The sequence below is a fragment of the Tachypleus tridentatus genome, chromosome 1 (assembly GCF_004210375.1).
Source record: "Tachypleus tridentatus isolate NWPU-2018 chromosome 1, ASM421037v1, whole genome shotgun sequence".
Taxonomy (NCBI): domain Eukaryota; kingdom Metazoa; phylum Arthropoda; class Merostomata; order Xiphosura; family Limulidae; genus Tachypleus; species Tachypleus tridentatus.
In genome coordinates this window covers 181,663,623-181,691,197 of record NC_134825.1, presented here as the reverse complement: position 1 = coordinate 181,691,197, position 27,575 = coordinate 181,663,623, and the positions used below count along the sequence as shown (strand labels likewise).

The window sequence follows — 27,575 nt, the reverse complement described above, 5'->3', positions numbered from 1 at the left end:
ACTACAATAGCTCTAGTCTAGCTTTATTAATTAAACCTTAGGGACTACCATAGCTCTGGTCTAGCTTTATTAATTAAACTTTAGGGAATACAATAGCTCTGGTCTGGCTTTATTAATTAAACCTTAGGGACTACCATAGCTCTGGTCTGACTTTATTAATTAAACCTTAGGGACTACCATAGCTCTGGTCTGGCTTTATTAATTAAACCTTAGGGACTGCCTCAGCTCTGGTCTAGCTTTGCACAAATACCTGAAACAAAGCAAATCTGACAACTTTTCTATGTGACACGTCAGTGAGAAGTACCATGGAACATACTGTGGAAGTCTAACATGGCGTACGTCATCGTGTAACTCTACCAGCTACCTGTAATTTAACAAATATTTGGTAATTACATCTTTTGTAAACTACATTACTCCAAAACATTTCAAGAAGATATTATCAAGTTTTTAATATGAAAGTCACCAGTGCGTGACACCTGGATGAAATAGTTAAGGATTTCTAAATATCAACCGAAGGGAAACCAGCAAATAGAACCCACCGTAATCTTAGCTGAGTCATTTTATAACGTGTTCAATGATATAACGTAGGTTTGAACCCTGGAACTTCGTTTCGGACTTGAGTCAATAATCCATTATTGTAGATAAGTATGTGTCGCACTCGCCGTGTCATCGAAGTTTACCGATCCTTTCTTATTAATGTCAACGTGTCCGAAATGGCATTAAAAGCACACTTCACGAGACACGTGTGAAACAAGCGTGTAACAACAGTAAATATAATTATCGATTTTACTTTTTTAAACAAGTATAAATATTATGATAAATTATTTCAAACTTTAAATTAACGACGTTTTATAATTTTATTGTAGACTAAAACATAGGGGAACAAGAAATGCTCGTAAAATAAATTTATTTATTTATTTCGATTAATTGTGCTGAATGTTTTATCAATATTTTGCCACCAGGTGCTGTTTTGTTCAATTTTTCTACTTTGAATAAGTTTTTATCTGGTTCGTACAAATCGTTCGATTAGTCTATATAAACTCAGCAGTAAGCTAATGTATAAATGAAGATATGGAAAACTATGTATATACATATATTCATTTGTATATTTCATTAATTGTTTTTATAAGGCCGCACTAGAGGCTAACACCCTTGTAAAACTGGAGTATGTTTAATATATATTTAATATGTATTTGCTTATAATTTCATGTTAAGTCGATAGTTATGTGTATTAAATTTCTATTTCTTCGGATGTGACGTCGAACAAATTAAATACGGATTACATACAATCACCGAATGATAAAGATATTTTGGACGGGAAATCCTTACGTGGAGAGAAACATCCCGTTGTTAACTCTGTCAGTGTTGTAAGAACACATGAGTCAGGGTTTCAAAACTCGGCATAGTTGTTGTAATAAAGGTCAAGGGGATCATTGAAGCGTATCCAGGTCAATATTTGGTGTGAAAGTAAACTACAAACTATAGTGTATTTATGTCAGTATATTGTGTGAAAGTAAACTACTAACTATAGTGTATCCGGGTCAATATATTGTGTGAAAGTAAACTACTAACTGTAGTGTATTTATGTCAGTATATTGTGTGAAAGTAAACTACTAACTATAGTGTATCCAGGTCAGTATATTGTGTGAAAGTAAACTACTAACTGTAGTGTATTTATGTCAGTATATTGTGTGAAAGTAAACTACTAACTATAGTGTATTTATGTCAGTATATTGTGTGAAAGAAAACTATTAACTATAGTGTATCCAGGTTAATATATTGTGTGAAAGTAAACTACTAACTGTAGTGTATCTAGGTCAATATATTGTGTGAAAGTAAACTACTAACTGCAGTGTATTCATGTCAATATATTGTGTGAAAGTAAACTACTACCTGTAGTGTATCTAGGTCAATATATTGTGTGAAAGTAAACTACTAACTGTAGTGTATTCATGTCAATATATTGTGTGAAAGTAAAATATTAACTATAGTGTATCCGGGTCAATATATTGTGTGAAAGTAAACTGCTAACTATAGTGTATTTATGTCAGTATATTGTGTGAAAGTAAACTACTAACTGTAGTGTATTTATGTCAGTATATTGTGTGAAAGTAAACTACTAACTATAGTGTATCCAGGTCAGTATATTGTGTGAAAGTAAACTACTAACTGTAGTGTATTTATGTCAGTATATTGTGTGAAAGTAAACTACAAACTATAGTGTATTTATGTCAGTATATTGTGTGAAAGTAAACTACTAACTGTAGTGTATTTGTGTCAGTATATTGTGTGAAGTAAACTACTAACTATAGTGTATTTATGTCAGTATATTGTGTGAAAGTAAACTACTAACTATAGTGTATTTATGTCAGTATATTGTGTGAAAGAAAACTATTAACTATAGTGTATTTATGTCAGTATATTGTGTGAAAGAAAACTATTAACTATAGTGTATCCGGGTTAATATATTGTGTGAAAGTAAACTACTAACTATAGTGTATTTAATTAATATCTGGTGTGAAAGTAAATTACTAACTGTAATGTATTCATGTCAATAGTGGTGTGAAAGAAAACTACTAATTATAATGTATTCATGTCAATACTGGGATGAAGGTAAACTACCAACTATAGTGTATTCAGGTTAATATCTGGTGTGAAAGTATGTCTCCGAGTTATCCAGTAGCAGATAACACTTGTAAGTGGTTAACAACATAAAATGTGATCCATATGAGAAAGTAAAGTACAAGAATATATGGTCTGTAATGGGATTATACTGTAGGTTTACAAACAACATGTGTTGATTATACTGTAGGGTTACAGACAACATGTGTTGATTATACTGTAGGTTTACAAACAACATGTGTTGATTATACTGTCGGTTTACAGACAACATGTGTTGATTATACTGTAGGTTTACAGACAACATGTGTTTGTTATACTGTAGGTTTACAAACATGTGTTGATTATACTGTAGGGTTACAGACAACATGTGTTGATTATACTGTAGGTTTACAGACAACATGTGTTGATTATACTGTAGGTTTACAGACAACATGTGTTTGTTATACTGTAGGTTTACAAACATGTGTTGATTATACTGTAGGGTTACAGACAACATGTGTTGATTATACTGTAGGTTTACAGACAACATGTGTTGATTATACTGTAGGTTTACAGACAACATGTGTTTGTTATACTGTAGGTTTACAAACATGTGTTGATTATACTGTAGGGTTACAGACAACATGTGTTGATTATACTCTAGGTTTACAGACAACATGTGTTGATTATACTGTAGGTTTACAGACAACATGTGTTGATTATACTGTAGGTTTACAGACAACATGTGTTGATTATACTGTAGGGTTACAGATAACATGTGCTGATTATAATGTAGACAGACTCACAGCTCACACAGTAATATGTGGTACTATGTGTAAGACAGTTTAACTAAAATAAATAGTAAAAACGTTAGCTATGTCGTCACACAAGTACAACTTATCAAACATGTTTATGAATTATTGTTGCTTGTTTACAGACAACATGTATGAATTATTGTTGCTTGTTTACAGACAACATGTACGGATTATTTTTGCCTGTTTACAAACAACGTGTATTGATTATTGTTGTTTGTTTACAGAAGACATATATTGATTATTCTTGCTTGTTTAAGGACAACATTTGTTCATTATGCTTGCTTGTTTAAGGACAACATTTGTTCATTATTCTTGGTTGTTTATGTCCAACATTTGTTCATTATTCTTGCTTGTTTAAGGACAACATTTGTCCATTATTCTTGCTTGTTTAAGGACAACATTTGTTCATTATGCTTGCTTGTTTAAGGACAACATTTGTTCATTATTATTGCTTGTTTAAGGACAACATTTGTTCATTATGCTTGCTTGTTTAAGGACAACATTTGTTCATTATGCTTGCTTGTTTAAGGACAACATTTGTTCATTATTCTTGCTTGTTTATGGACAACATTTGTTCATTATGCTTGCTTGTTTAAGGACAACATTTGTTCATTATACTTGCTTGTGTACAAACTCCATGTGTGGATTATTACTGCTTGTTTACAGAAAACATGCAAGAATTATTCTTGCTTTTTTACACACAACATATACTAATTATTCCTGCTTTTTAAAAGACAACACATGTAGATTATTTTCGCTTGTTTACAGACACTATGTCTGGATTATTTTTGATTGTTTACAGACACTATGTCTGGATTATTTTTGCTTGTTTACAGATAACTCTTGTGGATTATGCTTGCTTGTTTACAAACACTATATACGAATTATTCTTGATTGTTTACAGTTAATATGTGTTGAATATCTTTTCTAGTTTACAAACACTATGTACGAATTATTCTTGATTGTTTACAGACAACATATACTGATTATTCTTACTTTTAAAGACAACATAGGTGGATCATTTTTGTTTGTTTACAGACACTGTGTGTGGATTATTCTTGCTTGTTTACAGACAACATGTTTGAATTATTCTTGATTTTTTACAGACAATATGTACGAATTATTCTTGATTGTTTACAGACTACATGTATTCATTATTCTTGGTTGTTTGGAGACATCTTGTAAGAATTATTGTTGCTTTATTACAGACAACATATGCTTATTATTCTTGATTGTTTACAGCTAATATGTGTGGAATATCATTGCTAGTTTGGAGACAACATGTATGAATTATTCTTGCTTGCTTACAAACAAAATGTTTGGATTATTCTTGCTTGTTTACGGACAACATGTTTGGATTATTCTTGCTTGTTTACGTACAACATGTTTGGATTATTCTTGCTTGTTTACGGACAACATGTTTGGATTATTCTTGCTTCTTTATGGACGACATGTTTGGATTATTCTTGCTTGTTTACAGACAACATATACTGATTATTTTTTATTGTTTACCGATAACATGTATTTATTATTCTTGCTTCTTTAGAGACAACATATACTGATTATTCTTTCTTGTTTAAAGACAACATTTGTGGATTTTTCTTTCTTTTTTACAGACATTATGTATGGATTATTCTTGATTGTTCACGGACAACGTGTATTGATTGTTCTTGCTTATTTACAGACAACATGCATGAATTATCCTCTCTTGTTTAGAGACAACATGTTCGGATTATTCTTGCGTGTTAAGAGACACCATGTGTGGATTATTTTTCTGTTTTTACAGAAACCGAATACTGGAATTTTTTGCTTGTTTACGGACAACTTGTATGAATTATTCTCGCTTGTTTACAGACATTATGCGTGATTTATTCTTGCGTGTTAACAGATAATGTATTGATCATTCATGTGTGTTTACAGACGTGTGGAATATTCTAGCTTGTTTTCAGACATGTATTGATTATTCTTTTTCATTTACAATCAAGTACGGATTACATGATGTAACACAAATAACACTACGTAACACAAATAACACTATATAACATAAATTTTGTTCCTGGATAGTATGTGTTATTTCTTAATTGCTTATGTTGTAAAAGTACAGAAAATGGCCATTATTCCCTTCAAACTTTGCTTTTGTGATCTGGATAATGAAATTTAGAAATTAACCTATTTTCTATGTAAGAACGGACAAATTTGTACATTTTCACTTACATAAAGTCTGAATAAAACAACATATGAATCAAGATTTACATGTATTTATACTAAAGTTATACAGAAATGTTTAGAAGTGAGTAGTTTTTTTTATATTTGCGACTGTAATGTAAATCACTTTCACGTATCAGCCTCCAAATATAGTCTCCGATCATGTTTTCTTTATACGCTTCCAGATCACAAAAGCTAAGTTTGAAAAGACAAAAATAGGTCTTTTTCCATTTACTTTAGGCATAAGCAATTGGGAAATAACACTTTCTGTCCAGGAACAAGAAAAAGTAAACAATTTGTTACATAGTGTTATTCTTGTTTGTTTGTGGACAACATTTGTGTTTCATTCTTACTTGTTTATAGACATGTTGCTGAAGTGCAGAATATGCTATTGCGGCAACAGGGCACGAATGAGGATCTGTTCAATTACTAGCTTGACCACATTAGCAATTAGACCATGCACTGCCTATTACTAAACCAAATCCAATAAGAGTGATAAGTGTAACAGTAACATCCACATCCTGGTGTTGGTATGTTTTCTAACAGTTGTATCTGTGTTTATGAACAATATAATGTAAGTTGTCTAGTTGTGGGGCAAGTAGTAACCAAAATTTAGCTTTACATCAAACCAATAACTAACCCTCTTCTTAAGAAACGAATATCGAACCCTGAATTCAAAGGCACAGTGACGTTAAGTGAATGCTATTACGTTCTAGGCTTTATGGCCTAACTGTGATTCGTTTGCAGATCTTGATGTGTATGAAGAAGGTACTGTCAAAGGTGATTGGACAGTAATATGTGATTGAAGATTTGCCGCGCTGTTTCACTGTGCAACAGATTTTAATTGGATCATTTTCACTTTGACTATTTCTCGTGTTGTACAAGAGGTTCTGATTGGAAATTTGCTTATTTGTCGTGCTGTATGCTGGTTTAAGTGATTTAAATGTGCACAAACGTGAATTTTTGTGTATTTTATGGTTGTTTGTGATATAATAATAAACGACCCTTTAGTATGCGTTGTACATCTGAAGTTCTTGGATGATTTGTTCGAATCCCGGTCGCACCAAACATGCTCGCCCTTTCAGCCGTGGGGGCGTTATAATGTCATGGTCAATCCTACTATTCGTTGGTAAAAGAGTAGCCCAACATTGGCGGTGGGTGGTGATGATTAGCTGCCTTCCCTCTAGTCTTACACTGCTAAATTAGGGACGGCTAGCACAGATAACCCTCGTGTAGCTTTGCGCGAAATTCAAAACAATCTTGGATAATTCGATTAGTTATTATTATACATTTTAAAAACTCAATTTGTTTCAGCGTTTCAAATTTGTCCAATTTAAGATTGTTAAGTGTCTGTTTTCCGAAGAGTAATGCAACTTAATTTAACGTATGTGGGAAGACATAGGGAGGCAGAACCAATTGCCAACCCTTCTGGAAGCCCTAACGTGTACGTTAATTCAGTGACAATCCGTCCAGCGTTTCAAGCGTGCAAATTTAGAAACGAATTTCTGTAAAATAGTGGTTTACACACAAGATTTCCATTTCTCTAACTGGTAATTACTTCTACCTATTGTTGCATTGTTTATGATTTTTTTTACTGTAGAATACATTAATTATTGCGAACTGCTTCTAATAAAATATTAATGTTGATTAATTATAATTAAATCATTTCTAACCTGTCCGTAAACTTTATAAGAAACAAATGATACTTATTTAAAAAACGCCTTAAACCCGAACTTCAGGAAGTGTCGCTACTGAATAGTGGTTCTAATTTTTTTTTAATTTGTTTTTCATTTAGAGGCAGACTATGAGGTTGTGTACCCTAAAGTGCATCATGTCACCCGTGACCGAAGGAGCCTAGATCAGACAGAAGTTCTGATGACCATACGTAAAAACAACACTACTCTATACGTCCAGTTGAACCCAAATACTGACCTCACACTTCCAAACCTAACAGTTTCTATCACGCGCAAGGATGGAACGTCACGGTCCTTCCAACCATCTGTGTTGTCCTCAGATGACCCTTGTTTGTTCACGGGCCGCATTATTAACGATAAGGGGGGACAGGTAGCTTTGTCAACGTGTGATGATGATGGTAAAATGGTATGTTTGTATTACAGTTTTACTTCGTTATGATCGCATAAAAACTATAGTTTATGTTAAAACCACCATCATTAGTGTCGTTGTTGTGGTCAGTTTATATTGCATTACCAACTTCTCCAGTTATTAACATCTTTCTTGCTGTTGTGGTCAGTTTATTTTGTATTATGAACTTCTTCAGTTATTGACATCTCTCTTACTATCATGGCCAGTATATTTTGTATTATGAACTTCTTCAGTTTTAAATTATCTCTTACTGTCGTGGTCAGTTTATTTTGTATGATGAACTTATTCAGATATTAACATCTATCTCTCTTGCTGTCGTGGTCAGTTTGTTTTGTATGATGAACTTCTTCACTTATTGACATCCATCTCTCTTTCTGTCGTAGTTAGTTTATTTTATATGATGAACTTCTTCAGGTATTAACACCTCTCTTCCTGTCCTGGTCAGTTTATTCTGTTTTATGAACTTCTTCAGTTATTAAATTCTCTCTTGCTGTCGTGGTCAGTTTATTTTATATGATGAACTTCTTCAGATATTAACATCTATCTCTATTTCTGTCGTGGTCAGTTTATTTTATATAATGAGCTTCTTCAGGTATTAAATTCTCTCTTGCTGTCGTGGTCAGTTTATTTTGTATGATGAACTTCGTCAGATATTAACATCTATCCCTCTTGCTGTCGTGGCCAGTTCATTTTGTATGATGAGCTTCTTCATTTATTAACATCTATCTCTCTTTCTGTCGTGGTCAGTTTATTTTATATGATGAACTTCTTCAGGTATTAACATCTCTCTTCCTGTCGTGGTCAGTTTATTCTGTTTTATGAACTTCTTCAGTTATTAAATTCTTTCTTTCTGTTAATGTCAGTTTATTTTATATGATGAACTTCTTCAGGTATTAACATCTCTCTTCCTATCGTGGTCAGTTTATTCTGTTTTATGAACTTCTTTGGTTATTAAATTCTCTCTTTCTGTCATGGTCAGTTTATTTTGTATTATGAAATTCTTTAGTTTTTAACATCTCTCTAAAACACCCTATATTTCTATAGATTATCTGTTTATTATTAAAAACAGTTTTCTTCACAGTTATAGTCTACCATGTTTACGATGTTTCCACTGTGTTTGTGAACAGGGTGTCTTTTATGTTGGTAGAGTTAATAGTTTAGGGTATATTTTGTGTGAGTAATGCCAATAGTTTAGGGTATCTTTAGTTTTAGCAGCTTCAATCTTTTACAGTTTCTTTTGCGTAGGTAGGGCCAATCTTTGAGGGTATGTTTTGTGTTGGTAGGGCCAATCTTTGAGGGTATGTTTTGTGTTGGTAGGGCCAATCTTTGAGGGTATGTTTTGTGTTGGTAGTACCAATCCTTGAGGATATCTATTGTGTTGGTAGTATCAATCTTTGAGGGTATCTATTGTGTTGGTTGTACCAATCCTTGAGGGTATCTATTGTGTTGGTAGTACCAATCCTTGAGGGTATCTGTTGTGTTGGTAGTTTCAGTCTTTGAGGGTATCTACTGTGTTGGTAGTTCCAGTCTTTTGGGATATCTTTGTGTTGGTGGGGCCAATCTTTGAGCGTATCTATTATGTTGTTAGAGCCAATCCTTGAAGGTATATTTTGTGTTGGTAGAGCCAATCTCTGAAGGTATATTTTATGTTGTTAGAGCCAATCTCTGAAGGTATATTTTGTGTTGGTAGAGCCAATCTCTGAAGGTATATTTTGTGTTGGTAGAGCCAATCTCTGAAGGTATATTTTGTGTTGGTAGAGCCAATCTCTGAAGGTATATATTGTGTTGTTAGAGCCAATTTCTGAAGGTATATTTTGTGTTGTTAGAGCTGGTTATTTTGTTCTTAGACTTTTTATTGTATCTTATAGAAACAAAAACATATTATTGAGAGAAGGCCACTCTACCATCTACTGTTGCTCATGTAATAATATTATTTATAATACAAAACACATTCCTGTTACGTTGCTTCAAATTGAAAGAAATTTCAAATAAAATGATTTGCAACAATTTCTCTTAGTAATTAATGTTTTAACGACATATTTTATAAATTTTAATATACATATATTAAACATGACTTTCTATTTACGATTAGTAAATATTGTTACTAGAAGCGTTGCCTTACTTAACATTATTTTCTTTCCTTATAGTATGGTATCGTGTCTACGCCAGATGGCGTTTATAATTTACAGCCAGTATCACAGAAAGTTCGAAGATCGATCGATGCTAATGACGACATTTATCCACATACTCTCATCAGAAACAGCAACAAAGACAGTTTTTGTGGACTCGATGGAAACGGTATTAATTTCTTGACTTATATAGAGGGCGCTTTTTATTTTCGAAATAAAAAGTAGAAAATATACCTTTCATATTTAACAAACAGTTGTTATATCAGTTACACAAATAAAACTGCAGTGAAAGACGTAATCCGAGGGTTGAGTGTACGAATCCCGGTCTTACAAAACATGCTCACCGTCTCAGCACTGGCAGCATTATATTGTGATGATCAATCCACCTATTCGTTTATAAAAAATATGATCTTCGTTTTGTTAAAAGCACTGTTTCAAGTGGGTGTCAGCTTTTCTATTAAAAGCCGTACCTTGGATTAGAGATTAACTGGTAATTAGGCCTAATTTTCAAATTATGTTTGTATGGATTGGTTTCAGTTCATGGTCGTATAAAGGCATACTTTACCAAGACTGATAATAAAAGTTATAAACATTGGTTTGTAAGTAAAGAACTGGCACAGTGTGTTTTTATTAACTCATTAAATGTTAGTACTAATAAATATTATAGAATAAACAACGCTCTCATGTTTCTAGAACCCATCTTCTGGGTTTCATTGGAAGGCGTTAAGCAAAGACTTTCTCCGAGACGTTTTCAACCCACAATTCGCCCACATATCTGACGAGCCGTACGATTCCAATTCCAAGGTGTTTAATGCTAAAAGCGTAATATTCAGATCTACGATTGTAAAGTAAGATATTGACTTCCGTTTGTAGAGTCATGTCAGATGATAGTACGTAAACATGCCGTTTGTAGAGTCATGTCACACGATAGTACGTAAACATGTCGTTTGTAGAGTCACGCCAGACGATAGTACGTAAACATGCCGTTTGTAGAGTCACGTCAAACGATAGTACGTAAACATGCCGTTTGTAGAGTCAGGTCAGACCATAGTACGTAAACATGCCGTTTGTAGAGTCACGTCAAACGATAGTACGTAAACATGCCGTTTGTAGAGTCATGTCAGACCATAGTACGTAAACATGCCGTTTGTAGAGTCACGTCAAACGATAGTACGTAAACATGCCGTTTGTAGAGTCACGTCAAACGATAGTACGTAAACATGCCGTTTGTAGAGTCATGTCAGACGATAGTACGTAAACATGCCGTTTGTAGAGTCATGTCAAACGATAGTACGTAAACATGCCGTTTGTAGAGTCATGTCAGACCATAGTACGTAAACATGCCGTTTGTAGAGTCATGTCAAACGATAGTACGTAAACATGCCGTTTGTAGAATCACGCCAGACGATAGTACGTAAACATGCCGTTTGTAGAGTCATATCAAACGATAGGACGTAAACATGCCGTTTGTAGAGTCACGTCAAACGATAGTACGTAAACATGCCGTTTGTAGAGTCAGGTCAGACGATAGTACGTAAACATGCCGTTTGTAGAGTCATGTCAAACGATAGTACGTAAACATGCCGTTTGTAGAGTCATGTCAAACGATAGTACGTAAACATGCCATTTGTAGAGTCAGGTCAGACGATAGTACGTAAACATGCCGTTTGTAGAGTCATGCCAGAGGATAGTACGTAAACATGCCGTTTGTAGAGTCGTGTCAAACGATAGTATGTAAACATTCCGTTTGTAGAGTCATGTCAGACGATATTACGTAAACCTGATGAAATAATACCTGATAAATACAGAATCTGATGAAATAATACCTGATAAATACAGAACCTGATGAAATAATACCTGATAAATACAGAACCTGATGAAATAATACCTGATAAATACAGAACCTAATCAAATAATACTTGATAAATACAGAACCTGATGAAATAATACCTGATAAATACATAACCTGATGAAATAATACCTGATAAATACAGAACCTAATCAAATAATACCTGATAAATACAAAACCTGATGAAATAATACCTGATAAGTACAGAACGTAATGAAATAATACCTGATAAATACAGAATCTAATGAAATAATACCTGATAAATACAGAATCTAATGAAATAATACCTGATAAATACAGAACCTAATGAAATAATACCTAATAAGTACAGAACCTAATGAAATAATACCTGATAAATACAGAATCTAATGAAATAATACCTGATAAATACAGAACCTGATGAAATAATACCTGATAAATACAGAACGTAATGAAATAATACCTGATAAATACAGAACCTAATGAAATAATACCTGATAAATACAGAACCTAATGAAATAATACCTGATAAGTACAGAACCTAATGAAATAATACGTGATAAACACAGAATCTGATGCATTGGACACTTTCATCCTAAAACATTCTATCTATTTCTGTATAGATGGTGGCTTGAGAACAAGGAATGACGTCTTAAGCAACAAGAAAAACCGGAGGAGAAGACAAAGTACTGGACAAAAAGTAATAGAACTTGGAGTATTTGCGGACAAGGCCCTTTATGACAGCTATGTGAGAAAATATCCCACAAACGCAGAAGACCAGCTTACCAAAGTTGTGCTTTCAATAATCAACCAGGTAAGTAATTAGGGCTAATGTTGTTTATCCTTCAAACGTAGAAGATCAGCTCACCAAAACTGTTCTTCCATTAATCAACCAGGTAAGTAATTAGGGCCAATGTTGTTTACCTACAGTGTTGGACTTTTTTTTTTTTAAAGTAGTTATTACTATGTTTATGATTTACAGAACGCTTAACTTGTGAGAGAAATCAACAGTTTCACTTGTTTATGTACGAGATATACTACATGGCCAAAAGTATGTGGACACCCCTTCTAATTAGTGGAATCGACTATTTAAGACACACTTATTGCTAACAAGTGCATAAAGTCAAGCATACAGTCATGTAATGTCCATACACAAACACTAGCAGTAGAATGGGTCGTACTGCAGAGCTCAGTGATTTTCAACGTGGCACTGTCATAGGATGCCACCTTTTCAACAAGTCAGTACATCAAATTTCTGCCCTGCTAGAGATGACCCGGTCAACTGTAAGTGCTATTATTGTGAAGCGGAAACGTCTAGGAACAACAACAGCTCAGCCACGAAGCGGTAGGCCACACAAGCTCAGAGAACTGGACCACCGAGTGCTAAAGCACGTAGCACGTAAAAATCGTTTGTCCACACTTACAACACCCACTACCGAGTTGCAAACTGCCTCTGGAAGCAACGTCAGCACAATAACTGTTCGTCAGGAGCTTCATGAAATGATACAGCATACAATGACATTGTAGAGAATTGTATGCTTCCAACTTTGTGGCAACAGTTTGGGGAGGGCCCTTTTTTGTTTCAGCATGACGATGCCCCCGTGCACAAAGCGAGGTCCATAAAGACATGGTTTGCCGAGGTTGGAGTGGAAGAACTTGGCTTATCTGCACAGAGCCCTGACCTCAACCCTATCGAACACATTTGGAATGAATTGGAACGTCGACTACGTGCTAGGCCTTCTCGCCCGACCTCACTGATGCTCTTGTGGCTGAATAGGAGCAAATTTTCACAGCCATGTTCCAAAATCTAGTGGAAAGCCTTCCCAGTAAATTGGAGGCTGTTATATCAGCGAAGGGGAGACCAATTCCATATCAATAATGCCCATGGTTTTGAAATGAGATGTTCAGTAGGCACATATGGGTGTGATGGTCAGATGTCCACATACTTTTGGCCATGTAGTATATTATTGACATTAATTGGTTATGATAATCTGCATATGTTTATTTTGTGTTGGTAGATGGCATTATTATATTTTGTCGATGTTTAATTATATTGTTCTTGTAATCTATATTTTCAATATTGTAATTTATATGTTTGCTAGAGAGCGCATGATGTAACGATCGAGAAAGTTCATAAAAGAAATCCTAAATTCTAGAAACTTCCTGTACTTGGTGAAAGTAAGAGTTAAGAATAGATCCAATTCGTAATGACGAGAAAACCCACTTGTAGAGAAAAATATATGTTTAAAAACGGCTGGTATGGATTGAGAAAATTTTTATGTAGAGGAGCGAACAACGTTTCGACCTTCTTCGGTTATTGTCAGGTTCACAAAGGTCGAAACGTTGTTCGCTCCTCTACATAAAAATGTTCTCAATCCATACCAGCCGTTTTTAAATATATAGATGCAAGTACTTAATGATTGAATAGTTGATGTTCGAAAAAAGATTGATAGACGGAAGTATTTAGTAAGACTTAGAATTTGTGTCAGATAATGAGCTGATGAACATTTATTATCAGTCATAGAAATTTATGTTAAATGTTCTTATATAATTATTTAAGTCCACACTAAATGCAGAACTTATGTTGAAAAGTTTATTATCAGCAGTTCTTATAATAATATTTTGTATTTATATTTAGTGATATTATGAACAATTTGTTAGCATTTAGTTTTAAACATTATTGAGTGTTATTTTTGTTTTGTAGGTACATTTGATTTACAACTATGACTCTTTAGATCAAAAATTCAAAATCGTCATTGTGAAGCTACAAATTCTTTCGGGTGTAAGTATTATTTTATTCTTACTGCTGTACAAGACTCTCTTTAGGGATATAAATTACAGCACTTTTTGTTCTATGCTCAGGGTCACAATTAATCATGGTTCAGTTGCGCTAGGGCACCAGACAGTGAGGGTCCCCTACTGATGATCCGTGCTGCCAGTTTAATTCTCTCCTTTTTAAAATAAATCTTCATATTTTATATGTTATTTGTTCTTTTCTTATTCTGTACAGACTATATCAATTTGACCGACCTCGTGACTACCATAACAAAATTTGTAATGGCTTAAGAAGCGATGACGAGAAGCCAGTTTTTTTTTTGAGGACCTCTGTGGAACAAGATGGTCAGTCAGATAAGTTTCAACAAAAAATTCTGTATGAAAACTACAACAGAATTTATACCAACCTTGAAGATTTATCTAAGGATATTGTTGCAAGGCAAACAATAAGAAATGAAACTACTTGAATAAAATGAAAAGGTTAAATATGACAGTGTTTTGGTATAAATATTCTTCGAGATTTGATGCAACAAGTGTAAACGTCAAGGAAAGAACCTTGATTTGTCCACTGCTGTACAGCTTATGAGTTCTTTGAAGGAATATATAAATTCACTGTGTGAATAATTCAGTGAAATCGAAAATCAAGATTGTCAGCTTTCAAAAACAGTAAACGTGAGATTTTTATAAAACTGGTAAATTATGATATTATTTTATCTGGAACAAGTTTATACGTGTAGTTTACAAGTTACAAGTATGTTTGGAAAATCGTTTTGCTGTATATAAAGTTACAGTTTGGTGTTATATTTAATTTGAAAAACTAAAACTTCAGTTAAAAGATTAGGATATATATACTCTCCAGGCCTAGACAGCTTTTTTCCCGATGAAGTGATAGAGTTTGGGAAAGTTTTCATTGTGAAACACCATCCGCCCAACAACACATCATAGTTTTACAATAACTATACTGATTTTTGTGTAACTAATTCATTTTCAGTTGCCATGTTGTACAAGTAAGTTATTATTATTATAATTGTTTAATTTTAATATCTCATCCTTAAAAGTTACATTCATCGCATTGTAACTTATTTTGAATAATTAACTCATATTCAGTAATTAACTTAATATGTATTAATTATAATTAACTTCAAATTTCCATGTGCCCTATTCAAGGGATTTCAATCTATCATAGAAGCCTATCATTGCTAGATGGTTAAGGCACTCGACTCGCAATCCGAGGGTCGCGAGTTCTAGTCACCAAATATGCTTTCCCTTTCAGCTGTTGAGTCGTTATAAAGTGACGGTCAATCCCACTATTCGTTAGTAAAAGAGTTGGTGGTGTGTGCTAAATTAGGGACGGCTAGCGCAGATAGCCCTCGTGTAGCTTTGCGCGAAATTCAAACCGAACTATCTGAATGTGATCTTGCCTGTGGTCAGGAAATATTAGATAATTCTTTAAATAGTTAACTGATAAATAAACAATTAAGTATAATTACTCTATATTTTAATTTTAATGTAATTGTTTCGTCAAGCTTTATTTTGTTATTTAGCTGAATTTAAAACTTAAATAGCAACAGTTCGAATTTGTTTGTCAGTTATCAAGAGTTTGTTTCATATATTTAGTTCATATTTAAATGTTAGTTGATTATTGTACTGGACAGAATGAACCGTCTACGGCAGGTGGAGACATTGACAAATACCTGGATAACTTCTGTTTATGGCAAGACCAAATCAATCCTTCCTCCTCTTCAAAGGAACACTGGGATTACGCTATCATGCTGACCGGGTATGTTACTCTGGATATGGATGTTAGTTTTACAAGTTCACAAAACTATAAAGTTTCACTTTTTAGCAGTTTCTTTATTATATTTTTCATAAGCATTGGGTCGAGAGTAACTCATCGAATTAAAATAAATCGATTTTTTTGCAACGCAAAGAAAGTCTGTATGAAATAGTCTTAAAATTACAATTCAGTTTAGAAAGTTCACCAATGGGAAACTTCCACAGTTGATGAAATCGTCTCAGAATGTTCATCAGTAGAAAAAGAGAGAGATTCCAGAAGTAGCTGGCCCGTTTTAAATCGGGAAGAATATTGTTCATAGTTAAACATTTAAAGTAAGACCTATTCTGTGTTAACAAACTACCATTAACGGTAATTCGATGTTTGTTATGATTACCCATAACACTTGTTCCATGTAAACCGTGGAGTACTGAACTTTTAAAATGCCAAAATATATATGTATATATGTAACCATTTAAGATCACCAGTTAGGTTACTGCGCCATTTAACTTTATTTTACAGTGTTTCAGTTTCCCATGTTGTCACGTGATTACGTTCTACTCGTGCGTTTAGCACGATTATCTTTGAAACTCCACAGGACTTAGGTTGTTATGTTAAATGATTTTCCAGTTCGTGTTCTGTCTGACGAACGTGCATTTTGAAAATAACCTTACAGTTCAGTATGGTATTTATTGCAAAACTATCCATGATAAGGTTGTCATGTTTAAAACTCATCAATCCTCCCTGACAGCTTTCCTTCATCCGTGTAGTGTACAAAGATGGAGAATCTCCAGCGCATATTTTCAACAGTTCAAGTGCACGGAAATTCATAGGTGATTTGATCGGTACGTTTTCGTGTAGAATAGCTCGAATACCCTTTTTATCTTCCAGATGCTAGAGGTATTCCACGTCTTATCGAGTGATATGACTAGAAGCCTTATCATGTTCAAATCATGCACTATTGGTCTCATTTGTAGACGAAGTTCCTTCATGATTTCGTTGCGTACTGTTGGCCATAATCAACTGAACGTCTTTTTCACTAGCATTTATAAGAATTTTCATCTGTTACAAGACGTTTCACTTTGCTTATCGAGGGTTCACCATTCGCGAACTGTTGACGCAAAAATGAGCCTCTCACTATGAATGACCTTCATGTAGTTAAACAAACAACAATAACAAAAAAACCAACTAACAATTGACGGCGTGTGAAGCTGACTAGTAGCTTTGTTTATCGATCAAAATTAAAACGATTATAAGATACGGTTTAGCTTGTGTGAAAACTAAACAAACAGTCTTTGTTTCCAGTAGCCTGCATGCATGTAATTAATAGATGAACAGTCGGTATCGTCATTGTTAGAAGCCTACACGTATATGATTGATAAATAAACAGTCTGTATCGTCGAACCTGACGATGACCGAAGAAGGTCGAAACGTTGTTCGCTCTTCTTTGTAAAATATTTTCTCAACCCAAACGAGCCGTTTTTGCATATAAAAGTCTGTATCGTCATTGTTAGAAGCCTACACGTATATGATTGACAGTTAAACAGTCTGTATCGTCATTTTTAGAAGCCTACACGTTTATATTTGATAGATAAACAGTCTGTATCATCATTGCTAGAAGCCTACACGTATAGTTCACTGACAAATACTTTATGTAACTATATATTAATTATTACTAATATTGGTCAGTCTAGTTTTATGTTTACACAACCATTCTCAGTGAAGTCCCCACATATTCTACTATTGTGTTTGTTAACAACCTGGGTCTTCTTGATAATAGGCTGAAGCTTTATCCGCTCGATAGAGGTAATCTCTGTTTAGAACGAGAGATATGAACGCTTTGTTCACATCTAGTTAGGCTTGTTGAAGATGTGATTTGGCTGATACAGGATATGTTTTCATTTCTGTTTATCTCACTCGTGGTTCATAGCTTCTTATTTATTATATGATGTTTTCCTTTAACACGATTTTCTATCGTGGAATTCATCGTTTCTTCTTCTGGTAGGGCTTTAAATTGTTTCTCTATAGTTCTAGCTGTGCATAAGGTAAGTCTCGTGTCTCTATAGTTCTAGCTGTGCATAAGGTAAGTCTCGTGTCTCTATAGTTCTAGCTGTATGTAAGGTAAGTCCCGTGTCTCTATAGTTCTAACTGTATGTAAGGTAAGTCTCGTGTCTCTATAGTTCTAGCTGTATGTAAGGTAAGTCTCGTGTCTCTATAGTTCTAGCTGTATGTAAGGTAAGTCTCGTGTCTCTATAGTTCTAACTGTATGTAAGGTAAGTCTCGTGTCTCTATAGTTCTAGCTGTATGTAAGGTAAGTGTTGTGTTCCTGTAGTTCTAGCTGTATGTAAGGTAAGTGTTGTGTTCCTGTAGTTCTAGCTGTATGTAAGGTAAGTGTTGTGTCTCTATAGTTCTAGCTGTATGTAAGGTAAGTGTTGTGTTCCTGTAGTTCTAGCTGTATGTAAGGTAAGTGTTGTGTTCCTGTAGTTCTAGCTGTATGTAAGGTAAGTGTTGTGTCTCTGTAGTTCTAGCTGTATGTAAGGTAAGTGTTGTGTTCCTGTAGTTCTAGCTGTATGTAAGGTAAGTGTTGAGTTCCTGTAGTTCTAGCTGTATGTAAGGTAAGTGTTGTGTTCCTGTAGTTCTAGCTGTATGTAAGGTAAGTGTTGAGTTCCAGTAGTTCTAGCTGTATGTAAGGTAAGTGTTGTGTTCCTGTAGTTCTAGCTGTATGTAAGGTAAGTGTTGTGTTCCTGTAGTTCTAGCTGTATGTAAGGTAAGTGTTGTGTTCCTGTAGTTCTAGCTGTATGTAAGGTAAGTGTTGTGTTCCTGTAGTTCTAGCTGTATGTAAGGTAAGTGTTGTGTTCCTGTAGTTCTAGCTGTATATAAGGTAAGTGTTGAGTTCCAGTAGTTCTAGCTGTATGTAAGGTAAGTGTTGTGTTCCTGTAGTTCTAGCTGTATGTAAGGTAAGTGTTGAGTTCCAGTAGTTCTAGCTGTATGTAAGGTAAGTGTTGTGTTCCTGTAGTTCTAGCTGTATGTAAGGTAAGTGTTGTGTTCCTGTAGTTCTAGCTGTATGTAAGGTAAGTGTTGTGTTCCTGTAGTTCTAGCTGTATGTAAGGTAAGTGTTGAGTTCCTGTAGTTCTAGCTGTATGTAAGGTAAGTGTTGAGTTCCTGTAATTCTAGCTGTATGTAAGGTAAGTGTTGTGTCTCACATGATAATAGAAGTTAATTATATGTTAAATGCAAGTTTACTGAACTTAGTTTTAAGTAAATAAACGTATTGTTAGGTTTAACAATAACATTCATTATTAACTTATATTGGGAAAGTCTCCTATCCTGAACTTAGTTTTAAGTAAATAAACGTATTGTCAGGTTTAACAATAACTTTCATTATTAACTTATATTGGTAAAGTCTCCTATCCTGAACTTAGTTTTAAGTAAATAAACGTATTGTCAGGTTTAACAATAACTTTCATTATTAACTTATGTTGGTAAAGTCTCCTATCCTGAACTTAGTTTTAAGTAAATAAACGTATTGTCAGGTTTAACAATAACTTTCATTATTAACTTATATTGGTAAAGTCTCCTATTCTGAACTTAGTTTTAAGTAAATAAACGTATTGTCAGGTTTAACAATAACTTTCATTATTAACTTATATTGGTAAAGTCTCCTATCCTGAACTTAGTTTTAAGTAAATAAACGTATTGTCAGGTTTAACAATAACTTTCATTATTAACTTATGTTGGTAAAGTCTCCTATCCTGAAGTTAGTTTTAAGTAAATAAACGTATTGTCAGGTTTAACAATAACTTTCATTATTAACTTATGTTGGTAAAGTCTCCTATCCTGAACTTAGTTTTAAGTAAATAAACGTATTGTCAGGTTTAACAATAACTTTCATCATTAACTTATATTGGTAAAGTCTCTTATCCTGAACTTAGTTTTAAGTAAATAAACGGATTGTTAGGTTTAACAATAATTCCTCTCTTGTTATTAACCACGTTACTTAGTAAACATACTTTATTGGAATTAGACGTAGACAGCTTTCTTTTCATACTTTCAGGTTAGACGTGTTCAAGGACGGAAATAAAAAGGTTATAGGTAAGATACCGTATTGTACTTCAATAAACACATTTCAGTAGAATAATTTGTATTTTTAATGAAGTTGAACACAGTTACTGATTATTGGTAATTTGAATGGAAAATGAACTTAGAAACGTGCGTATTTTTCTTTAAGTCATAGTTACAAAGGGAATCGAACCCCTTATTTTGGTAAAGACTCACCGCTGTCCTAGCGGGGAACAAAAGAGTTATTTTTCTGAAATAAATGCTTCATTGCGCATGCTACTTTCATGTAACGTGTGATACAAGTGATTATGAGTACGCTAAAGATATTAAACTGATAAGTGTAGAGCGTTGTATTGTTGTCCACATGGTAACAGAACAACTTTTGTTAAGTGTTGATATATTAAGTGTGTTTTAATTTATACATGTTTTTCGTTTACAGTTGTGTAATATTTGACCTACACTGCGCGCACACGAAACACAAATTAACAAGCAGCGTGTCACTTCTTGGCATTAATAAAAATATCGTCAGGTAATACTGATTGAGTGTAACATGTGTTGGTGGTGAAAATTCCTCATCGGTTATAATACTGTGTAATGACAGCAGCAGGATATTATGAAATTTCTGATAACACGTGTTTCTTAAGGTCCTCACTGTGTTGTTCCTTTTTGAGTGTTTTACTTTGAATAGTTTACTGTTTTACCTAAGTATCTCACGTTGATGGTCTATGTCTCTTTTATTTCAAAGTTCGGTGTCGTTTTTTCTGCTCGACCTCAGGTATTTCACATTCACCATTTAGGTCAACAGTTCTATTTTCAGTGTTTCTTTTTGTCCTGTTGCTCTGTTTTGGGTATTTCACGTCAATCTGTTGTTATGTTTTGGGTGTTTCTCGTCAATCTGCTGCTCTGTTTTGGGTATTTCACGTCAATCTGCTGCTCTGTTTTGGGTGTTTCTCGTCAATCTGCTGCTCTGTTTTGGGTATTTCACGTCAATCTGCTGCTCTGCTTTGGGTATTTCACGTCAATCTGCTGCTCTGTTTTGGGTGTTTCTCGTCAATCTGCTGCTCTGTTTTGGGTGTTTCTCGTCAATCTGCTGCTCTGTTTTGGGTATTTCACGTCAATCTGCTGCTCTGTTTTGGGTATTTCACGTCAATCTGCTGCTCTCTTTTGGGTATTTCACGTCAATCTGTTGCCCTGTTTTGGGTGCTTCACGTTTGTCTGTCGCTTAGTTTTGGGTGCTTCACGTCGGTGTGTTGAATCATTATAATAAGGTGCTTATTTCATAATTAATAATTGCATTTCGTTATTATTACTGCTTCTCTACTTCCTGTATTATTTACAGTGTGTTTTTATTGTTTTTTATTTTTTAAATTTTCTTTAACACAGGCTGCCATATTAAAACTTGGAATACAAATACGAATAATAAAACTTAACATAATTGTGTAGTGTTTGTTCTGTATTTATTCACAAAAAGAGTTTGTTTGTTTATAATTAAGCACAAAACTACACAATGGGTCATCTGTGCTCCGCCCACAACGTGTATTGAAACACGGTTTGCAGCGGTGTGAGTCCGCAGACATGCCGCTGTGTCACTGTGTTCACAAAAAAAATACTATCTAGTGATACAGGTGTTTCGAAGGGCAAATATCACCATTGATTATTTTGATTTCTTCAGTATACAAGTTGAGAAAAAAAATGTTTTCTCTCTCGACACAGGAATTTGTCTGTTGAGAGTGACGAATACTGCCAGTTTCGAAACTGTTTTGTCACTTCCTTCATTGTGTTGCTTTTTATTCGCGAGTTTTTAAAATCTGTGTCATCATTGTCTCTATTAAGTTGTTATTTTTTTCACGTGCTACCATAGGCTTAGCTTGGGTGAACGGCATGTGTCGCAGTGAATACTCGTGTTCGATTAGCGAGGGTGGAACATTTGAAGCGGGTTTTGTGATTGCTCACGAAATGGGACACAGGTAGGTTGAAACAGGAAGTTTTTCTGTGCGTAAATATGTGGATTACAATAAAAGATCTTTACCATATTTTAATAATATCAAAAACTTTCTAGTTCCGCCAAAACTAATAATGTTTTTATAAGTTATTCTAATATTTCACTCGATTTATATATTTCGATGACATGAGTATATAATTAGATATTAAACCTTAATAAAGTTTGTAAATAGATAAAAAATAAAAGAAAACTGAACAATGCAGGCATTGAGAATAAATATCATAATTTAGAAACGTCTTATATTTATTCTTTAAAATAATGGGGATAATTTAGAAACGTCTTATATTTATTCTTTAAAATAATGGTGATAATTTAGAAACGTCTTATATTTATTCTTTAAAATAATGGTGATAATTTAGAAATGTCTTATATTTATTCTTTAAAATAATGGTGATAATTTAAAAATGTCTTATATTTATTCTTTAAAATAATGGTGATAATTTAGAAACGTTTTATATTTATTCTTTAAAATAATGGTGATAATTTAGAAATGTCTTATATTTATTCTTTAAAATAATGGTGATAATTTAGAAATGTCTTATATTTATTTATTGGAATAACTATGATAATTTAGAAATGTCTTATATTTATTTTTTGGAATAACTGATAATTTAGAAATGTCTTATATTTATTCTTTAAAATAATGTGATAATTTAGAAATGTCTTATATTTATTCTTTAAAATAATGGTGATAGTTGAGAAATGTCTTATATTTATTCTTTAAAATAATGGTGATAATTGAGAAATGTCATATTTATTCTTTAAAATAATGGTGATAATTTAGAAATGTTTTATATTTATTTATTGGAATAACTATGATAATTTAGAAATGTCTTATATTTATTTTTTGGAATAACTGTGATAATTTAGAAATGTCTTATATTTATTCTTTAAAATAATGGTGATAATTTAGAAATGTCTTATATTTATTCTTTAAAATAATGGTGATAATTTAAAAATGTCTTATATTTATTCTTTAAAATAATGGTGATAATTTAGAAACGTTTTATATTTATTCTTTAAAATAATGGTGATAATTTAGAAATGTCTTATATTTATTCTTTAAAATAATGGTGATAATTTAGAAATGTCTTATATTTATTTATTGGAATAACTATGATAATTTAGAAATGTCTTATATTTATTTTTTGGAATAACTGATAATTTAGAAATGTCTTATATTTATTCTTTAAAATAATGTGATAATTTAGAAATGTCTTATATTTATTCTTTAAAATAATGGTGATAATTGAGAAATGTCTTATATTTATTCTTTAAAATAATGGTGATAATTGAGAAATGTCATATTTATTCTTTAAAATAATGGTGATAATTTAGAAATGTTTTATATTTATTTATTGGAATAACTATGATAATTTAGAAATGTCTTATATTTATTTTTTGGAATAACTGTGATAATTTAGAAATGTCTTATATTTATTCTTTAAAATAATGGTGATAATTTAGAAATTTCTTATATTTATTCCTTGGAATAACTGTGATAACTTAGAAATGTCTTATATTTATTCTTTAAAATAAATGTGATAATTCAGAAATGTCTTACATTTATTCTTTAAAATAATGGTGATAATTTAGAAATGTCTTATATTTATTTATTGGAATAACTATGATAATTCAGAAATGTCTTATATTTATTTATTGGAATAACTATGATAATTTAGAAATGTCTTATATTTATTTATTGGAATAACTATGATAATTTAGAAATGTCTTATATTTATTCTTTGGAATAACTGTGATAATTTAGAAATGTCTTATATTTATTTATTGGAATAACTGTGATAATTTAGAAATGTTTTATATTTATTTTTTGGAATAACTGTGATAATTTAGAAATGTCTTATATTTATTCTTTGGAATAACTGTGATAATTTAGAAATGTCTTATATTTATTCTTTGGAATAACTGTGATAATTTAGAAATGTCTTATATTTATTCTTTGGAATAACTATGAGAATTTAGAAATGTCTTATATTTATTCTTTGGAATAACTGTGAGAATTTAGAAATGTCTTATATTTATTCTTTGGAATAACTGTGAGAATTTAGAAATGTCTTATATTTATTCTTTGGAATAACTGTGATAATTTAGAAATGTCTTATATTTATTTTTCCATGACAAGTGCAGCGCGTAATAACATAAGTGTCAAAATTCTGTTGTCGAAAATCGCGAAAAATATTTGTTAACAGCTTACAGAAACTAAATACAAGTTTACAAGTTCTTGGTGTTTGCTCTGCTATAGTTTGGGTGTTCAACATGATGGCGACGGTAATTCGTGTAATAGAGACGAGTATCTAATGTCACCAAAAACCGGAGCTGGGAAGGTGAAGTGGTCGACATGTAGTAATTCTTACATGAAGACGTTCCTAGGGTAAATATATTCTTATATGAAGACGTTCCTAGGGTAAATATATTCTTACATGAAGACGTTCCTAGGGTAAATATATTCTTACATGAAGACGTTCCTAGGGTAAATATATTCTTACATGAAGACGTTCCTAGGGTAAATATATTCTTACATGAAGACGTTCCTAGGGTAAATATATTCTTACATGAAGACGTTCCTAGGGTAAATATATTCTTACATAAAGACGTTCCTAGGGTAAATATATTCTTACATGAAAACGTTCATAGGGTAAATATATTTTTATATGAAGACGTTCCTAGGGTAAATATATTCTTACATGAAGACGTTCCTAGGGTAAATATATTCTTACATGAAGACGTTCATAGGGTAAATATATTCTTACATGAAGACGTTCGTATGGTAAATATATTCTTACATGAAGACGTTCGTATGGTAAATATATTCTTACATGAAGACGTTCCTAGGGTAAATATATTCTTACATGAAGACGTTCCTGGGGTAAATATATTCTTACATGAAAACGTTCATAGGGTAAATATATTTTTATATGAAGACGTTCCTAGGGTAAATATATTCTTACATGAAGACGTTCATAGGGTAAATATATTTTTATATGAAGACGTTCCTAGGGTAATGTGTTTAATTTTGATATTGGAAGTAATAAACTATCTGTCTTTAAAATGTTTCATCATTACTTCGCACACATGTAATGTAGAAATGACAAAAATAAAGTAACAAACCTTTGTGAGGTGGATCGTTATTTGTTGACAGGCAGGGCTGGGGGAACTGCCTCAAGGATGATTCCTCCCCACCTTCTGCAGGCCTTAACCACCAAGCTAATGGCCTACCTGGTCAACAGTATTCCCTGAAACAGCAGTGCCAGTTAGCCCTTGGGTCTGACCATACGCCCTTCCAGACCTCTGAAGCCCCATTTAACGTAAGTTTTATAGAATAGTAAGTTTATTCGATTATCTGTTAAACACACAGCGTGTTGAACGTAGTGTCTAATGTGTTTACAAATATCTTTTTGTATGTTTAGGTTGTCATGCATTTAGAGTGTGTTTTTGTGTATTTAAGTTGTTATGTATTTCAACTAACCAAAATCTGATCATGTTTATGTTACACAGAATGTGTGTAAAGAATTGTGGTGTAGACGGTTAAGCTGGGCGCAAGCAGCTCATCCCGCACTGGACGGTAGCCCTTGTGGTAACGGAAAGGTGAATTATTCTCAGTAATATATGTAGTTTTGACAATAGCCCTTGTGGTAACGGTAGCCCCTTTAGATAGCTAAAAGTTTTTTTGATCGTGTTAGTTTTAGATTGTTAAACATCTTTGTTTAATGGACTGTATTAGTTTTAAACAGTTAAATGTGTTTGATTATAGGCTGTGGAGATCAATAGGGGTACAGAGACTAAAAACATTCTCAGTATTTAGTGTTAGCAAATGATGAAAACTGTTGGTATTAAAATGTATATTAAAGCTTGAGTTCTAAATCATATTAGCCACTGTCTGGAAAAATTCAGACAAATATTACATACATATATAAAATATTTGTAACAGAAATAAAACTGATACTCGACATATTGAAAACACAAACAAATGAACTTCTTTTAAAACATTGTTCATTGTTTGGCTTCAAATGTTGACCACTTTGTTCGTTCTATTTCTTACATAATTTTTACCCATTTTTGTTAGAAATAACTTGAAAACGCATGATGAGAAAACTCACACACAAAAACAGAAATATAGTGCACGAGGTAGTCAGACTCGTGAACTTTATTTTTACTTTAAGACGGTATAAAAAGCATACGAACCATTATGTGAAGAGTGATTAGTAGGCCTAACTTTTTATAAAACTGTGATCGTATTAGAAGATTTTAAATAGAGTAGAAGGTCAAACTTCGAGCCAATGTTGAAAATCTAAACATTAATGTGTACAACAACAGTTATTGATTTTAAATACAATTTGGAAGTCACCTGACATTTCTAAAACGTTCTAATAGAAGGTCTGCTGTATAACAACAAAATAAAGTTGTCCTATTTCTCTTTTCAGTGGTGTCAAGAAGGCAGGTGCGTTTCTAATGGTGTCCAATCAGGAAGCTCCAACAACAACAATAATGTCATAACTAACCCTCCGCCACCAACGGGTAGAAATAACCCGAGACAAACAAACTTCTCTAACTTGTTATATTCTGCTATTAATTTTTTCAGGAATTTCTTTGGTTGAAAAATCCTGTTCATTCAATATAAAAAAAGAACGACCTCAGGCGAACAAACGTATTTTACTTTTGTTTTAGGTTCACCCAGCGATTTAATTAACACATTTCGCGTCTAGAATGGAGAGAAATAATCAAACCTTAAGAAATAAGAATTGTTTCATGCATTAAAAACATACTGTATGAAAACATAACTGTTTATTATATTAGATATACAAGGTTATCTTATTGTTATTTAAACATACACAACACAAAGTAATATATAATAGAAATACATGAGCCAGTATATATACATAAAATGTATTGTATTCACTTTAAAATAAATATTGCATTACTTGACTTTGTTTGTCTGTATATATATGAGTGTGTGTGTGTGTTTGTAAATAGGTACTGTATTTATATTGAATTAAAATTGTGAAAATCCAAGACTGGAACATCTCTTGATTATGTTTGCTTGGAACGTGAGACATCTACAAACAAGTACAGTATTATTACAATAACTCCCTACATGAATCACGCTAAATAGCTATTTGATCATTTATATACACTGATGGCTTATGACAATTTCAATATCGATCAGAATTCGATATTAACTGATTGATTTATTTCTTCAAAGTACAGATCTAGCAGCAGTGCAGATGTTTCAGTACATAGTATGAAGAGAGAATACATACCTAGC

At 32.8% G+C, this 27,575-nt stretch overlaps 1 protein-coding gene across 1 annotated transcript in view; it reads left to right on the top strand.

Annotated features, from left to right (window-relative positions):
• LOC143231807 (A disintegrin and metalloproteinase with thrombospondin motifs adt-1-like) overlaps positions 1-27,207 on the top strand; it is a 32,969-nt gene extending 5,762 nt beyond the window's left edge. The window contains exons 3-13 of the mRNA XM_076466475.1: positions 7,417-7,721; positions 9,872-10,022; positions 12,305-12,495; positions 14,386-14,463; positions 16,112-16,236; positions 20,285-20,322; positions 22,151-22,256; positions 24,555-24,683; positions 25,452-25,617; positions 25,808-25,897; positions 26,734-27,207. Of these exons, the coding sequence (XP_076322590.1) occupies positions 7,417-7,721; positions 9,872-10,022; positions 12,305-12,495; positions 14,386-14,463; positions 16,112-16,236; positions 20,285-20,322; positions 22,151-22,256; positions 24,555-24,683; positions 25,452-25,617; positions 25,808-25,897; positions 26,734-26,907 (1,553 nt within the window). The 3' untranslated portion in view covers positions 26,908-27,207. The remainder of the gene's footprint in view (positions 1-7,416; positions 7,722-9,871; positions 10,023-12,304; positions 12,496-14,385; positions 14,464-16,111; positions 16,237-20,284; positions 20,323-22,150; positions 22,257-24,554; positions 24,684-25,451; positions 25,618-25,807; positions 25,898-26,733) is intronic.
• The last annotated feature ends 368 nt before the right edge of the window (positions 27,208-27,575 follow it).